General features: G+C 36.4%; 4 protein-coding genes across 4 annotated transcripts; 3 read left to right on the top strand and 1 right to left on the bottom strand.

Annotated features, from left to right (window-relative positions):
* Positions 1-3,519: 3,519 nt before the first annotated feature.
* On the top strand, positions 3,520-4,296 carry LOC129243057 (adult-specific rigid cuticular protein 15.5-like). The gene has a single exon (XM_054880139.1). The coding sequence runs from the start codon at positions 3,520-3,522 to the stop codon at positions 4,294-4,296; it is 777 nt and encodes a 258-aa protein (XP_054736114.1).
* Positions 4,297-7,384: 3,088 nt separating this feature from the next.
* On the bottom strand, positions 7,385-9,061 carry LOC129241912 (jerky protein homolog-like). The gene is made up of 4 exons (XM_054878462.1): positions 8,724-9,061; positions 8,295-8,666; positions 7,773-8,225; positions 7,385-7,722 (listed from the first exon to the last, which is right to left on the bottom strand). Exons 1-4 carry the CDS (start codon positions 9,034-9,036, stop codon positions 7,385-7,387), a joined length of 1,476 nt encoding a protein of 491 aa, XP_054734437.1. The 5' UTR covers positions 9,037-9,061.
* A 929-nt stretch (positions 9,062-9,990) lies between these two features.
* On the top strand, positions 9,991-11,667 carry LOC129241911 (jerky protein homolog-like). The gene is made up of 4 exons (XM_054878461.1): positions 9,991-10,328; positions 10,386-10,757; positions 10,827-11,279; positions 11,330-11,667. The coding sequence occupies exons 1-4, from the start codon at positions 10,016-10,018 to the stop codon at positions 11,665-11,667; spliced, it is 1,476 nt and encodes a 491-aa protein (XP_054734436.1). The 5' UTR covers positions 9,991-10,015.
* Positions 11,668-15,273: 3,606 nt separating this feature from the next.
* On the top strand, positions 15,274-16,950 carry LOC129241909 (jerky protein homolog-like). Its single transcript, XM_054878460.1, has 4 exons — positions 15,274-15,611; positions 15,669-16,040; positions 16,110-16,562; positions 16,613-16,950. The coding sequence occupies exons 1-4, from the start codon at positions 15,299-15,301 to the stop codon at positions 16,948-16,950; spliced, it is 1,476 nt and encodes a 491-aa protein (XP_054734435.1). The 5' UTR covers positions 15,274-15,298.
* Positions 16,951-18,040: the final 1,090 nt, after the last annotated feature.

The raw sequence follows: 18,040 nt of genomic DNA, 5'->3' as shown, positions 1-18,040 counted from the left end.
TCTGTTAATAGGTTTCTAACCAAACATAGCATCCCAATGGGAGGTCATACACCCTTTTTTTTTTTTGCATTAAAAGGCACATGATCTGAAGCTGTGAAGGAGCTCAGAGAAGAAGACTTCTATCACTGCTTCGTTCAAGGGTTGAATGGCGTGAAAGAGAGAGCAATGTAAGAGCATTACTACTTTCACAGGTAATAAATTCTTATGAAATTTCTAAAAAGCAAGGAAGCCATAGAGAGACTGACCTCACACAGACGGCATCTATTGGGTATTCGGACAGGAAACGAAATTGTAGATGAGATTACCAAGAACACAGTTTACACGCCATTTGAACAAGAAGACGACATATTAAAACCCTTAAAGGTGATGTACAGTGACATCGTTGCGGAGATGGAAGAACGGATAGACAGAAGGCGGATTAATCTAGTCACTTGGAAAATCGCTAAAAACATGTGTAAACAGAATGCAGATAAATGCGCCAGATTCGCACTAGCTCTGTCTAGAGAGGAAAGCAGAACTATCCTAGGTATACTGACAGGCCACAATTTGCTAGCGGCACACGCGTACAAGATAGTAATTACAAACAACTGGCAACTGCAAATTTTGCAATGAGCTGGAAGAGGTGAGAACTTTAGAACACCTTCTATGTTCTTGCCTTGCTTAGCTACATAGAACACGAATGAAATGCTTAGGAGCTTTGCAATATGAGAAGTTGGAATGGATCTCGGAGTTCGAGCTTCAGAGTTTTCTTAGATTCGCAAAAGACGCAGACTTATTACAAGATGTCTACTATAAAGAAACGAAAAGGTCTAGTTATTACTGGTATCACTAAGGACCAATAGGCCCATGTGGTGGTTTTCATCGAAATTATTTTTTTCATTTATTAATTTTTTTAATATTGGCTATATCTGTCAAGGTAGCTCTAAAATATAGGTTTTCACAGTAGATTATAGGAGCCTTCAAGCGCTTCTTCTGGTCTCGAGAAACTTCGTTCATGCATTTTATTTTTGCTACGTGGAAATTGATTTTAAAACAGGCGGTTGTTTTACTTATAGTCGATGTGCAAGTACTCAAATAAAATTTCAAGAAGGGCTCATAACAAACAAATGGTTATGTATCATTGGCACTCTATATTGTTTTAATGATACCGCTGCTGTATGAGCAGTTATGTCGAAGAGATGTGTCACCATTTGCTTTGACGTGCTGCTACCATGAATAGTCCATTTCTTCAAGCTCAAACGCATAGATGCATGAGTCGTATGTTTCAATGCACTATGATCGTGTTTATCCACAGTTTTCAATTGAATTGAAATCGTTGAACCAGCGTTTTACAGAAGCAAAGTGTGGAGCTTTATTTCTAAAAGTCGAATTAAATTGATAGATTCACTGTTTTTGAGCTAATCCGAGCTCATTTCATCATTTTGCCGATACAAATATATTAATTCGCTCTAAACAAAACAAAAAATGCTGGCACATCAAAACATTATGCGTATGTTTGTGCTAAAAAATGTCCAACTTTGTAATGGAGCCATCAAACTTCATGTTGCCTAATGGCATCATATTTGGAATTAGTAGCCCAAAATACCTTATTGAAAAGTCAAAATTGGATCAATTGAGCCAATGAAGTTATTTGAAGATACTGAAGATTGTGTAAGTGAATAAATATATAAGTGAAGAGAGTGTCTCAAAAGATACAAAACTTATTGATATTAAGCATAACTTTTCCAGAGAACAAGAATTGAGCAAATTTGTACAGATAAATTAATTCCAGATATTTGGCGAAAAGATCATTCATTATTTTGATCTGGGACGCTAATTGGAACTGATGCTATATCTATCTATATTTTGAGAGAAAATGAATTTAATATCGAAACTACTTCGTTCCGGATATGCAGATGAGGAGTTAAACCTTCACTTCTCAAACAAAAAACCCGATCGTTGCCAGTCAACCTTCCAAAAAAAAAAGCATGCATAAGGAAAGAAGACTGGAAGTTGTCCGTTTCCAGGGCAGTCGTCACTTCAACATCATTCCCCATATAAGTATGGATAATATTTATGCTGCTACAACAACAACACGTAGCTGCCCAAAATATAAAGTGAAACGTGATTGTCGCCGGATTACTTTTAAGGAAGCCTTATAAATACTTAAAGAGATTACTAAAATACTTAGAGAAGCTCATCGAAAGAGTTCTACGACAAAATGGAGACACATGAAACCAATGCCTTGAAAAAAGTGCTATGACAGAGTTCTTTTTCCGCTAGTTATTTCCAGAAGCCAAACGGGGACGCGACATCATCTAGAGACGAGATGCTAGATACAGTCACAAGTACTCACCTCTTTAAATGTACCATGGCTTGCATCTCATCTCGACCTAGCGATCGAGTGGAAGCATTGTAAACTATAAAAATGTGGATTGTACTACCGCATCATGATAATTCCAAATATCATTCTCCGGGTTTAGAGGGTCCACTGAGCTTCAAATAGCATCTAAAATATTATTACTGGTTCTAGCTGACATCTAAAAGGCTTATCTGAAACTAACGTTTGCCCTATAATGTCAACGATGGCGAAGGTCGTCTTCATATGAATATTGAAAAATCACTGATTTTTTTAAAATTGGCAGCGGTGTTTTTCTGCATATTGAAGGTCTTCTCACAGACGATCTTCGAATCCTTACTCCAGGTAGAAATCCCTCAACCTTTCGAAGGGTTTTTCAGAATCATTATTGTTATCAAATTAATCCTCCAATTATGCTACAGAGTAGCAATCTTAATCTATCATAAGCATGTACACCATTATATGTTGCACAACCCCAACTGGTTTTGTGTATGCATTCTTAAAATGTATCGTATTCATTTTTTCAATAAAATAGTTCCAAAAATAGTTGACAGAAATGCAAATTTATTTTACATATTTATTTTATATATGCGTCTGTATATATTTTAGTGCGATTTACAATCGCATACATTGGCCAAGGTCGTTGATTGCTGAACTTGACCAAACATTTAAATCGTTGGCATAGGTCATTGTGAAAAAATTGGCACCTATACATCATTAAAATGCCAAAGGTATCCAACACCTCTTCTTACATTCGCTGCTTACATTTACAGCAAAATGCATTCATACCTGCCACGTAAGTTTGTTTAACAGCTCAATGCAATTCCCTGTGGATCTTTCAGCCGCTGGCCAATTGTGAAAAAGCTTTTGAAGAAAAAGGAAAAAAAACAGAGTCCACACACAATTTGAAGAAAACTAAAAGCGAACAAAGTAAGGAATATTTAGAACTGTAACGAGTAGGCGCATTCCCATTGGCAGCGAAGCAAGAACATGTTGCAGCCACACAGATGCACATATTCACGTACCACATTGCATACGTGTGCCGAATAAGCGCGTATAAAAGGACCCACAAACAGGGAGGATAGCATCAGAACACAAGAAAGCGAGTACTGGTGAACACCTATTAGTAGCGCTTACCAAACCTTTACCATTTGAATTGACAGCAAGAGATTTTAATCGAAATGAAACTCGCAATGTTTACTTCCATTTTCGGTGTATTAGTAACAGTATCCTGTGTAATAGCTAGCACTAATGCTGTAGCATACATCGCCAGCCCGCTGTTGCGTGCCTATCCGTACGTTTATAGTGCACATAGTTCATCGCTGGTCACACCCACTCAACAACAATATCACACCCAGGACGGTTTGGGACAATACGCTTACGGCTATGCCGAGCCTCATTCTGCGAAGCAAGAGGTACGCTCACTAGATGGCATTACTCGCGGCTCGTACAGTTATCGTGATGCTGCAGGCAAATTACAAACTGTGGACTATACCGCCGATGACAATGGTTTTCGTGTAGCTGCCACCAATTTGCCACGTGCCGTAGCTGTAGAACAATCGCAAAAGCTGGAACAGCAGCAGCCCTTTCGTGCGGCGGAAACGTCAGGCGGGGTTCCCTTTACCGCCGATGTTGCAACAGCCCGTGACGTTCACGCTGCAGCTCATCGGGAGACTTTACTGCGCCTTTCAGCGGGGGGTAAACCTAGCGGCGAATCCGCTACAGCCGGGTCAGATACTGGGTCTGTACAATTGCCTCAGCCCGTGGATGATACAGTTGCCGTGGCCGCTGCAAAGGCAGATCATTTTAGACGACATGAACAGGAGCGAGAATTACACGAAATCCTTCAGCAAGGTCGAGCTATTACCCCAACAACAATTGTACCAACTGCAATATCAGCGTCTGTAATTCCGAGTATTTACAATTACGGTTACCCATGGAGATACTATTACTATTGATCAGGTTTTTTGAAATTCGAAAAGTATATTAATAAACCTAAAAGTTGTGGACATTTCTTTTAATAAAAAGTAATTTTGTGAAGAAAATTTACAAAACTGATTTTATGAGTTTTGCTTTAGAAAAAATATACCATACCATGATTCCATACTAAAAGCTCCACGTGAAAAAGTCGCCTTTATATTATGAACAAGCACCAAATATGGTCCAGACTGAACTTTTAGCACTTTTTAGGAAAATTTAATTTAGGCTGGTTATAGCTTGTCGCAGTAGGCAGGCGTGGTCTCTATTCGATCTCAATAATATTTGTGTCGGCCCTCAATGAGGTGGGGAGCAATATACTCGTATGTATATAAAGGGTGATCAGGTTGGAAGTACTTTTTGCAATAGGGCCTTTTTTGACAGATAACGCATTACTACTGTCAAACTAAATACATAATTTTTTTCAACATTCATTGTCATTTCATCATGGAAAAACGTACGCCTCAACAATGTTTACAAATCGTATAAATGTATTACGAAAATCAACGCTCTGTGAAAAGTGGTCATCGCGCGCTCAGGCCATTCGAATTTTTGTTCAGCGATGAGGACCATTTTTGGCTTAATGGCTACGCCAATAAGTAAAATTGCTGTATTTGAACTGAAGAGCAACCCGCAGCCATTCAAGAACAGCCATTAAATCCACGAAAAACAACCGTTTGGTGCAGCCTATGGGCTGGAGGAATCATCGGCCCACATTTCTTCAAAGAAAGAGGCTATCGCGCCATGATAAACGACTTTCTGATGCCGGAAATTGAAGTCCGTGATCTCCACAATATTTGGTTCCAACAAGACAGCGCTAGTTGCTATACAACCCGTGAAACACTGGATTTATCGTGCTGTCATTTCGGTGAGCAGTTTATCTCTCGTTTCGGACCAGTGGACCAGTGGATTGACCACCAAGATAGTGTAATATCAAACCTTTGGACTTTTATTTGTGGGGGCATGTAAAGTCTAAATGCTTCGTGAATGAAGTAGCTTCGATTGAGACATTGCTAGCCAACATTACTAAAGTTATTCACGAGATACCGATCGAAGTGCTCCACCGCGTCATTCAAAATTTGTGTTTACGGATGGTCGAATCACGGCGCACAAAAATAATAATGGTTGCTCAATCAATTTGAATTTTCATTGTTTTATTCTAATTTAAAATTCGATACCTCCAAATTGGTCACCCTGTGTATGAAGTATATATATGTGTGTAAATAGGTATATAATTGGCGTTTATACCCTTTGATTTGTGGTTTGCATCTTGCTGTTTTTCGACAAGTGGAGGGTGGGGCTTTTTCGTGGCAAAATGCACTTGGAGAATTGTCATTGCCTGCCGAGGGGTGGCCGCCTTCTCTATTTTTTTCTATTTTCATGGTAGTCACCCACCAAAAAATTTGCCGCGGCAGTCCCTAGGGAGCAATACGAGTCCAAATTTGGACTAGTTTTATTAAGTTGCTATTGAGATTTACGTATTTACCAAAAATAATATAGAATTATCTTTTTTTACGTTTTTGTTTTTTAATTTACCATTATACAGCAAGTGGGATTGATTATTCACCGATTTCGAACATTTTTAATACCAACTTATTCAGATCAGTCCATAAGTTCGTGCGTTTTTTAAAGGTGGTTTTAAAATTAATAAAAAAGATGTTTAAAGTATTTATAATCAATAATATATTTTCCTTCATTATTTATAATGTCCTCCCAACGTTTAGCAAATTTTTAATTCCCTGCTCAAAAAATTGTTTGTCCTTGGAGCCAAAATACGCTTCGATATCCCTTTTTATAGCTTCTTTTGAGGGGCAGTTCTTGTTACTCATATGGGATTGAAGTCCACGGAAAGGACGATAATCACAAGGTGCAATATCCGGAGGGTATGGTGGATGCGGCATTAGCTCCCACCCGAGCTCGTTCAGCTTGCCTAATGTTTGCCTTGCGGTATGAGGTCTTGCGTTGTCTTGGTGAAACCAAACTTTGCGTCTATTCACTAAAGACGGTCGATTTTTTTTAAGTGCCTCGTTCAGGTTTGATAGCTGATGGGAATAATAATCAGCAGTTATCGTCTGGTTTGGTTCCAGAAGTTCATAATAAACAATTCCGGACATATCCCACCAAATAGACAGGAGAATCTTCTTGGGGTGAAGGCCATTTCTAGGGGTCAGTTCTGGTGTTTCATTTTTATCTAACCATTGGCGATTGCGAACAGGATTATTTGTAAAGGATCCATTTTTCATCATTTTCAAGCCGTTGCAGCAGCTGAGAGCACACATTCACACTCTGCTGAAGATTGGCGACGGAAAGTCTATGCAGAACCTATTTTCCCAGCTTTGAAACCTTTCCCAACTGAACCAGGTGCATGTGTATTGTTCCATGCAATGAATTCAACCTCTGAGCTATCATATCGACTGTCAAACTTGGCTCAGCTTCCACGAGTTCGAGCAAGGCGTCGGAGTTAAAGACTTCAGGACGACCAGCGCGCGGGGGATCCTCCACGTCGCAGTTACCGCTTCGGAATTTTGAAAACCACTTTTGCGCAGTCCTTACACTCACGGTATCCTCTCCGTGAACAGTGTTTATTTCTGCAGCAGCAGTTGTTACATTTTTACCACTTTTATAAAAAAAATACAAAATATGCCTTTTATACGCGTTCGAAGATTCCATTTTAATTTTTAACAACCGCTATTAAAATCAATTGTTGAATGCACAATATATCAAAGAAAATATAAATAGTTCCGTTATATTCCGCGAATAATTTTTTGTGTGCAAAAATCGTACAAAAGTGAAATTATGGGTAAAATACGCACGAACTTATGGACTGACCTGATATACAGTTGTACCTCGATTAACCGGGTTGCTCGGGACCGGGCTCAGCACGGATAATCGAAAACACGGTTGAAAGAAGTTTTTTGAAATATTCAAAAATTTTATTATTTTTATTTATTTTTAAAAAGAACATGTAAATTTGCATCTATTAACATACTTATGAATACAGATACATATCTTATTACTGTTTTTATAATATACTTTCATATACATACATATAGGTACATAAATGCATATTTATATTAATTTAAAATATTCGTTTAAAGTAGTTTGTCTTTTAGAATTCATTTGTTCCTTAAGTAAATGACTTTGTATGCGATACACTTGTATTTTGTCTGGTTCTGAAATACCTGTACCAGTATAGTTTTCTAAGAACTTTAACAAAACACTACTAGCCTCTATTGCTTGAGCTAATGTGGGGGTTTCTACCGTATTACCTCCATCTGATTCCTCTGAATTTGACTCAAGCTCATATTCTTCTGTTTGATTGACCATGTTAACGATTTCATCATCAGATACAATAGCAAACGGTGCGACATCAATATCGCACTCCATCCACTTTGAGATAGCATCAGCTGTAAAACCAGGTGGTATTAATATAATACATCTGATTGTATCTCAATACTAAAAGTTGAATCATTTTCATCATCTTGAGATAGTAAGTTATTCCAAACTTTATTTAAAACACGTGGGGTTACAGAATCCCACGAAGTCGCTGCTGTCCATAAAGCTGACTTAATGTTCAAAGATTTAACAAATTCGTGTCGACTATTAGAATCCACAAGTTTTTGCACGATAAATTTACGGTACTGGCATTTGAAACTCCGAATGGCTCCTTGATCCATAGGCTGAATCAAAGATGTACAATTCGGTGGTAGATATTTTACTGTAACATTATCAGATATCATTGCATTTACATCCGGGTGTGCTGGACAGTTGTCTAATAGCAAAAGAACTTTGCAATTCTTTTCGAGACCAATGCGTTGTAAATGTTCTCTTACCTCTGGTACAAAATTGTTGTTAAACCACTCCAGAAATAGCTCTTGTGTTACCCAAGCTCTCTTATTAGACTTATAAACTACAGGAATGTATTTAACATTTTTTAAACATCTTGGATTAGCACTTTTTCCTATTATCATCAATTTACACTTGTGAGTCCCAGCTGCATTTGCACAAAGTAAAGCTGTGATTCTTTCCTTGGACTCTTTGTACCCCTCAATAGAATATTCATCACCACTCGCCAACGAATTTTGGGGCAAACACTTCCAAAATAGACCGGTTTTGTCTGCATTATAAATTTGTTCAGTTGTAAGTTGTTCATTTTTAATGTATTCGTTTAAGTCTTCCACAAACATCGTTGCAGACACATAATCAGCACACTCCTTTTCTCCTGTGGATTTCAGCCTACGAATTCCATGCCGATTTTTGAATTTTTCCAGCCAACCAGATGAATACTTACACTCGGAATTTATGTTTAATTTACCATGAAAATATTTTGCCTTCTCAGTAATCATTTCGCCTAGAAATTGCAGGAAATTTTCAGTTTATGTGGATGTCTGGATTTGAGTAATATTACCTGTAATGGGACATCCCTTAAATCTTTCTTGTCGAAACCATTCATATGTTGCAAAATCAACCTTTGGATTTTCGGATTTTTTCAGAGTATGTCTATTTTTTAAACCGTGAATTGAATCACTTTCCGATTCATATTTCAAAATTTTTTCTTTGTTTTTTATTAAGTCTCGTACAGTTTGTTTGCCAACACCATATTTTTCAGATAAAAAATGAACGGATGGGTTCTTGCGATATTCGTTAATCAGTTCTATTTTCTCTTTAATTGAAAGAACTTTTCTTGCTCTTTTTGTCAGTTTACTTATTGATGGAGCCATTTTCACAAAAGCACCTGTTAAGAGATCAAATTTCACTTACAGACTGAATGAAAGTGAAATTTGATACAAATTTATTACATAAAAACAAAAAATGGGAATCCCCGAATTTTATTTCTTTGCACTTACAGAATGAATGAAAATGAAATTTGATACAAACTTATTACATAAACAAAAAATGGGAATCCCCGAATTTTATTTCTTTGCACATTCACTTAAATTGAAAAAAGTTATTATACGCCGCACGGATAATAGAGGTAAAGCACGGTTAATAGAGATATAAAATCAAACACACAGCATGCCGGTTAACAGATGTACCCGGTTAGTAGAGGCCCGGTTAACCGAGGTACAACTGTATTAATTTTGTGCGCGCGATTTAAAAAGCTTCAATGAAATGTCAGTTGATTAATACAGAGAACAAATCTAAAAATACAAGTGTATGGTATACTCGTAGGCATCCACAACCGGAGTCACAACTACGAGCTCGCAATGCTGTATTTAATTTACCAAAAACTCTCCAGCTGCACTTTTAAGCAGGGGTTCTCTGGTGCATCAGCTTTAGACCAATTTTCTTCTTGTTGTTTAGCAACGATATTTTTATAAAAAAAAAAAATTAAATATTTGAATATACAGTTGTACCTCGGTTAACCGGGCCTCTACTAACCGGGTACATCTGTTAACCGGCATGCTGTGTGTTTGATTTTATATCTCTATTAACCGTGCTTTACCTCTATTATCCGTGCGGCGTATAATAACTTTTTTCAATTTAAGTGAATGTGCAAAGAAATAAAATTCGGGGATTCCCATTTTTTGTTTATGTAATAAGTTTGTATCAAATTTCATTTTCATTCATTCTGTAAGTGCAAAGAAATAAAATTCGGGGATTCCCATTTTTTGTTTTTATGTAATAAATTTGTATCAAATTTCACTTTCATTCAGTCTGTAAGTGAAATTTGATCTCTTAACAGGTGCTTTTGTGAAAATGGCTCCATCAATAAGTAAACTGACAAAAAGAGCAAGAAAAGTTCTTTCAATTAAAGAGAAAATAGAACTGATTAACGAATATCGCAAGAACCCATCCGTTCATTTTTTATCTGAAAAATATGGTGTTGGCAAACAAACTGTACGAGACTTAATAAAAAACAAAGAAAAAATTTTGAAATATGAATCGGAAAGTGATTCAATTCACGGTTTAAAAAATAGACATACTCTGAAAAAATCCGAAAATCCAAAGGTTGATTTTGCAACATATGAATGGTTTCGACAAGAAAGATTTAAGGGATGTCCCATTACAGGTAATATTACTCAAATCCAGACATCCACATAAACTGAAAATTTCCTGCAATTTCTAGGCGAAATGATTACTGAGAAGGCAAAATATTTTCATGGTAAATTAAACATAAATTCCGAGTGTAAGTATTCATCTGGTTGGCTGGAAAAATTCAAAAATCGGCATGGAATTCGTAGGCTGAAATCCACAGGAGAAAAGGAGTGTGCTGATTATGTGTCTGCAACGATGTTTGTGGAAGACTTAAACGAATACATTAAAAATGAACAACTTACAACTGAACAAATTTATAATGCAGACAAAACCGGTCTATTTTGGAAGTGTTTGCCCCAAAATTCGTTGGCGAGTGGTGATGAATATTCTATTGAGGGGTACAAAGAGTCCAAGGAAAGAATCACAGCTTTACTTTGTGCAAATGCAGCTGGGACTCACAAGTGTAAATTGATGATAATAGGAAAAAGTGCTAATCCAAGATGTTTAAAAAATGTTAAATACATTCCTGTAGTTTATAAGTCTAATAAGAGAGCTTGGGTAACACAAGAGCTATTTCTGGAGTGGTTTAACAACAATTTTGTACCAGAGGTAAGAGAACATTTACAACGCATTGGTCTCGAAAAGAATTGCAAAGTTCTTTTGCTATTAGACAACTGTCCAGCACACCCGGATGTAAATGCAATGATATCTGATAATGTTACAGTAAAATATCTACCACCGAATTGTACATCTTTGATTCAGCCTATGGATCAAGGAGCCATTCGGAGTTTCAAATGCCAGTACCGTAAATTTATCGTGCAAAAACTTGTGGATTCTAATAGTCGACACGAATTTGTTAAATCTTTGAACATTAAGTCAGCTTTATGGACAGCAGCGACTTCGTGGGATTCTGTAACCCCACGTGTTTTAAATAAAGTTTGGAATAACTTACTATCTCAAGATGATGAAAATGATTCAACTTTTAGTATTGAGATACAATCAGATGTATTATATTAATACCACCTGGTTTTACAGCTGATGCTATCTCAAAGTGGATGGAGTGCGATATTGATGTCGCACCGTTTGCTATTGTATCTGATGATGAAATCGTTAACATGGTCAATCAAACAGAAGAATATGAGCTTGAGTCAAATTCAGAGGAATCAGATGGAGGTAATACGGTAGAAACCCCCACATTAGCTCAAGCAATAGAGGCTAGTAGTGTTTTGTTAAAGTTCTTAGAAAACTATACTGGTACAGGTATTTCAGAACCAGACAAAATACAAGTGTATCGCATACAAAGTCATTTACTTAAGGAACAAATGAATTCTAAAAGACAAACTACTTTAAACGAATATTTTAAATTAATATAAATATGCATTTATGTACCTATATGTATGTATATGAAAGTATATTATAAAAACAGTAATAAGATATGTATCTGTATTCATAAGTATGTTAATAGATGCAAATTTACATGTTCTTTTTAAAAATAAATAAAAATAATAAAATTTTTGAATATTTCAAAAAACTTCTTTCAACCGTGTTTTCGATTATCCGTGCTGAGCCCGGTCCCGAGCAACCCGGTTAATCGAGGTACAACTGTATGCCGATGATATAATAGTTGTTGAGTCATACTCTTCGATTACATACAAGCTTTTACTTTGTTTGGCCCAGCGCCATAGCAAAAATTGTCCCTAGAACAGCGTCCCTCTTATCGGTTAGGCGCGAGAAATGGCATCACTGGGTTCATTATTTCAAAATCACCTCATGTACGCATACGAGGTTTGTTCAAAAAATAATTTGAATTATCAAATTTCGCAGGCTACGTACATCCGACTTTCGATTATTATTATTTTTTATGTTGGTACACTCGCCTCGAAGATATGTTTACGGTTTTAGCAATACGAGTGTTCGCAGACAATGTTCTGTAAGGACATCCACAAAATTCAGGACCTGAAGCTACCTTAGAAGCTCCCCAGGGCCTCTTCTATACACCCGTGGCTAGAAAGATCTCAACCTTAAAAAGTTTGAGAAGTTGTCCAGTACTCGCTGGGTTGCTTTGGACCACCACCTTTGCAGGAACCGATATTTTATTTAGCGAGGAAACCAGCGCACAAGTCCCCTGTGTAACTAGCTCATCTAACCAGCACTTTATTGCAATGTCCCTATGACTACATATGCGCGAATATAATTTGACTTTAAAAAATACTTACCAAGTTAAATTTACTTATAATATTTCACTTCTTTACTCACAAACAAATGATATCAAAACACATCTTATTAGCTATTATTATTTCAAATGAGAAATGTATAGGGTAGCTACCCTTTTTCCCGAATCCTATTTCACGAAATCCTTTTTCCCGACAACCGGTTTCCCGACAGATATTTTTCCCGAATCTAATTCCCCGGCAACTTTTTTCCCAAATCCAATTTCCCGACAAATGCTTTTTTTCTTTGTTTAGACATTTTTATATCATATCATTCTTTATTGTTGTCATGGTAACAATATAACAAACGTTCAGTTTTGTTTATAAACTTGTGATTTGACATTTCGAATCAAAATATTTCTTCAAAATTTTTGTTTTAATTCTAAAATATGGAGTCGTTAAGTAAAATTGTCGGTAAGAAATTAATCATTGACGGTTATATATATACAGTTAAGGAAAAAACTCTACATACACCCGACTATTTTCAACTTCTAGAGAACTAGTGATAATATTCAACATAATTTTAATGTGAATGTTTACGACATTAATAGTTAAGAATGTTGGAAGAAAAAAAGTTTGAAAATATTGGTAACTTATAAACTATTGGCGATAAACATAGAAATCGGTGGGAAAAAAGTCTACATACAGCTTTGGCAACTCTTAAAATACATAGGAAAATGAAGAACTTAAAGGGAAAAGGAAAAAACCCGTTAGTTTTCTTGATTTGCTTTATCTGTCAAACATTACAATTATTTAAATTCAGAAGGCGATTTGTAAAATACGTTTTAACTTTAAAAATGGCAAATAGAAAAGAAATTTAGCAATCAGTTCGAAATTTGGTGGTTATTCTTCGAAAAGAAAACAAATCTTATGGGGAAATTGCTGAAATAGTAAAATTAAGTCGCTCTACAGTGCAAACCATTTATTTCAGCCAAGAATCGTCAACTTCGCCTGGATTTTGCTAAGGCACATTAACAGAAAGGAATGGATTTTTGGAAGAAAGTTATATTTACTGATGAAAGTAAGTATAATATTTTCGGGAATGATGGCCGAAACAAGGTTTGGCGAAAACCGAATACTGCACTTGATCCCAAAAATATTATACCTACTGTGAAACATGGTGGGGGTAGCTTCTTTTGAGGGGCAGTTCTTGTTACTCATATGGGATTGAAGTCCACGGAAAGGACGATAATCACAAGGTGCAATATCCGGAGGGTATGGTGGATGCGGCATTAGCTCCCACCCGAGCTCGTTCAGCTTGCCTAATGTTTGCCTTGCGGTATGAGGTCTTGCGTTGTCTTGGTGAAACCAAACTTTGCGTCTATTCACTAAAGACGGTCGATTTTTTTTAAGTGCCTCGTTCAGGTTTGATAGCTGATGGGAATAATAATCAGCAGTTATCGTCTGGTTTGGTTCCAGAAGTTCATAATAAACAATTCCGGACATATCCCACCAAATAGACAGGAGAATCTTCTTGGGGTGAAGGCCATTTCTAGGGGTCAGTTCTGGTGTTTCATTTTTATCTAACCATTGGCGATTGCGAACAGGATTATTTGTAAAGGATCCATTTTTCATCATTTTCAAGCCGTTGCAGCAGCTGAGAGCACACATTCACACTCTGCTGAAGATTGGCGACGGAAAGTCTATGCAGAACCTATTTTCCCAGCTTTGAAACCTTTCCCAACTGAACCAGGTGCATGTGTATTGTTCCATGCAATGAATTCAACCTCTGAGCTATCATATCGACTGTCAAACTTGGCTCAGCTTCCACGAGTTCGAGCAAGGCGTCGGAGTTAAAGACTTCAGGACGACCAGCGCGCGGGGGATCCTCCACGTCGCAGTTACCGCTTCGGAATTTTGAAAACCACTTTTGCGCAGTCCTTACACTCACGGTATCCTCTCCGTGAACAGTGTTTATTTCTGCAGCAGCAGTTGTTACATTTTTACCACTTTTATAAAAAAAATACAAAATATGCCTTTTATACGCGTTCGAAGATTCCATTTTAATTTTTAACAACCGCTATTAAAATCAATTGTTGAATGCACAATATATCAAAGAAAATATAAATAGTTCCGTTATATTCCGCGAATAATTTTTTGTGTGCAAAAATCGTACAAAAGTGAAATTATGGGTAAAATACGCACGAACTTATGGACTGACCTGATATATTAATTTTGTGCGCGCGATTTAAAAAGCTTCAATGAAATGTCAGTTGATTAATACAGAGAACAAATCTAAAAATACAAGTGTATGGTATACTCGTAGGCATCCACAACCGGAGTCACAACTACGAGCTCGCAATGCTGTATTTAATTTACCAAAAACTCTCCAGCTGCACTTTTAAGCAGGGGTTCTCTGGTGCATCAGCTTTAGACCAATTTTCTTCTTGTTGTTTAGCAACGATATTTTTATAAAAAAAAAAAATTAAATATTTGAATATACAGTTGTACCTCGGTTAACCGGGCCTCTACTAACCGGGTACATCTGTTAACCGGCATGCTGTGTGTTTGATTTTATATCTCTATTAACCGTGCTTTACCTCTATTATCCGTGCGGCGTATAATAACTTTTTTCAATTTAAGTGAATGTGCAAAGAAATAAAATTCGGGGATTCCCATTTTTTGTTTATGTAATAAGTTTGTATCAAATTTCATTTTCATTCATTCTGTAAGTGCAAAGAAATAAAATTCGGGGATTCCCATTTTTTGTTTTTATGTAATAAATTTGTATCAAATTTCACTTTCATTCAGTCTGTAAGTGAAATTTGATCTCTTAACAGGTGCTTTTGTGAAAATGGCTCCATCAATAAGTAAACTGACAAAAAGAGCAAGAAAAGTTCTTTCAATTAAAGAGAAAATAGAACTGATTAACGAATATCGCAAGAACCCATCCGTTCATTTTTTATCTGAAAAATATGGTGTTGGCAAACAAACTGTACGAGACTTAATAAAAAACAAAGAAAAAATTTTGAAATATGAATCGGAAAGTGATTCAATTCACGGTTTAAAAAATAGACATACTCTGAAAAAATCCGAAAATCCAAAGGTTGATTTTGCAACATATGAATGGTTTCGACAAGAAAGATTTAAGGGATGTCCCATTACAGGTAATATTACTCAAATCCAGACATCCACATAAACTGAAAATTTCCTGCAATTTCTAGGCGAAATGATTACTGAGAAGGCAAAATATTTTCATGGTAAATTAAACATAAATTCCGAGTGTAAGTATTCATCTGGTTGGCTGGAAAAATTCAAAAATCGGCATGGAATTCGTAGGCTGAAATCCACAGGAGAAAAGGAGTGTGCTGATTATGTGTCTGCAACGATGTTTGTGGAAGACTTAAACGAATACATTAAAAATGAACAACTTACAACTGAACAAATTTATAATGCAGACAAAACCGGTCTATTTTGGAAGTGTTTGCCCCAAAATTCGTTGGCGAGTGGTGATGAATATTCTATTGAGGGGTACAAAGAGTCCAAGGAAAGAATCACAGCTTTACTTTGTGCAAATGCAGCTGGGACTCACAAGTGTAAATTGATGATAATAGGAAAAAGTGCTAATCCAAGATGTTTAAAAAATGTTAAATACATTCCTGTAGTTTATAAGTCTAATAAGAGAGCTTGGGTAACACAAGAGCTATTTCTGGAGTGGTTTAACAACAATTTTGTACCAGAGGTAAGAGAACATTTACAACGCATTGGTCTCGAAAAGAATTGCAAAGTTCTTTTGCTATTAGACAACTGTCCAGCACACCCGGATGTAAATGCAATGATATCTGATAATGTTACAGTAAAATATCTACCACCGAATTGTACATCTTTGATTCAGCCTATGGATCAAGGAGCCATTCGGAGTTTCAAATGCCAGTACCGTAAATTTATCGTGCAAAAACTTGTGGATTCTAATAGTCGACACGAATTTGTTAAATCTTTGAACATTAAGTCAGCTTTATGGACAGCAGCGACTTCGTGGGATTCTGTAACCCCACGTGTTTTAAATAAAGTTTGGAATAACTTACTATCTCAAGATGATGAAAATGATTCAACTTTTAGTATTGAGATACAATCAGATGTATTATATTAATACCACCTGGTTTTACAGCTGATGCTATCTCAAAGTGGATGGAGTGCGATATTGATGTCGCACCGTTTGCTATTGTATCTGATGATGAAATCGTTAACATGGTCAATCAAACAGAAGAATATGAGCTTGAGTCAAATTCAGAGGAATCAGATGGAGGTAATACGGTAGAAACCCCCACATTAGCTCAAGCAATAGAGGCTAGTAGTGTTTTGTTAAAGTTCTTAGAAAACTATACTGGTACAGGTATTTCAGAACCAGACAAAATACAAGTGTATCGCATACAAAGTCATTTACTTAAGGAACAAATGAATTCTAAAAGACAAACTACTTTAAACGAATATTTTAAATTAATATAAATATGCATTTATGTACCTATATGTATGTATATGAAAGTATATTATAAAAACAGTAATAAGATATGTATCTGTATTCATAAGTATGTTAATAGATGCAAATTTACATGTTCTTTTTAAAAATAAATAAAAATAATAAAATTTTTGAATATTTCAAAAAACTTCTTTCAACCGTGTTTTCGATTATCCGTGCTGAGCCCGGTCCCGAGCAACCCGGTTAATCGAGGTACAACTGTATGCCGATGATATAATAGTTGTTGAGTCATACTCTTCGATTACATACAAGCTTTTACTTTGTTTGGCCCAGCGCCATAGCAAAAATTGTCCCTAGAACAGCGTCCCTCTTATCGGTTAGGCGCGAGAAATGGCATCACTGGGTTCATTATTTCAAAATCACCTCATGTACGCATACGAGGTTTGTTCAAAAAATAATTTGAATTATCAAATTTCGCAGGCTACGTACATCCGACTTTCGATTATTATTATTTTTTATGTTGGTACACTCGCCTCGAAGATATGTTTACGGTTTTAGCAATACGAGTGTTCGCAGACAATGTTCTGTAAGGACATCCACAAAATTCAGGACCGGAAGCTACCTTAGAAGCTCCCCAGGGCATCTTCTATACACCCGTGGCTAGAAAGATCTCAACCTTAAAAAGTTTGAGAAGTTGTCCAGTACTCGCTGGGTTGCTTTGGACCACCACCTTTGCAGGAACCGATATTTTATTTAGCGAGGAAACCAGCGCACAAGTCCCCTGTGTAACTAGCTCATCTAACCAGCACTTTATTGCAATGTCCCTATGACTACATATGCGCGAATATAATTTGACTTTAAAAAATACTTACCAAGTTAAATTTACTTATAATATTTCACTTCTTTACTCACAAACAAATGATATCAAAACACATCTTATTAGCTATTATTATTTCAAATGAGAAATGTATAGGGTAGCTACCCTTTTTCCCGAATCCTATTTCACGAAATCCTTTTTCCCGACAACCGGTTTCCCGACAGATATTTTTCCCGAATCTAATTCCCCGGCAACTTTTTTCCCAAATCCAATTTCCCGACAAATGCTTTTTTTCTTTGTTT

The sequence above is a fragment of the Anastrepha obliqua genome, chromosome 3 (assembly GCF_027943255.1).
Source record: "Anastrepha obliqua isolate idAnaObli1 chromosome 3, idAnaObli1_1.0, whole genome shotgun sequence".
NCBI lineage: Eukaryota > Metazoa > Arthropoda > Insecta > Diptera > Tephritidae > Anastrepha > Anastrepha obliqua.
This window is presented reverse-complemented; position numbering and strand designations above follow the sequence as displayed.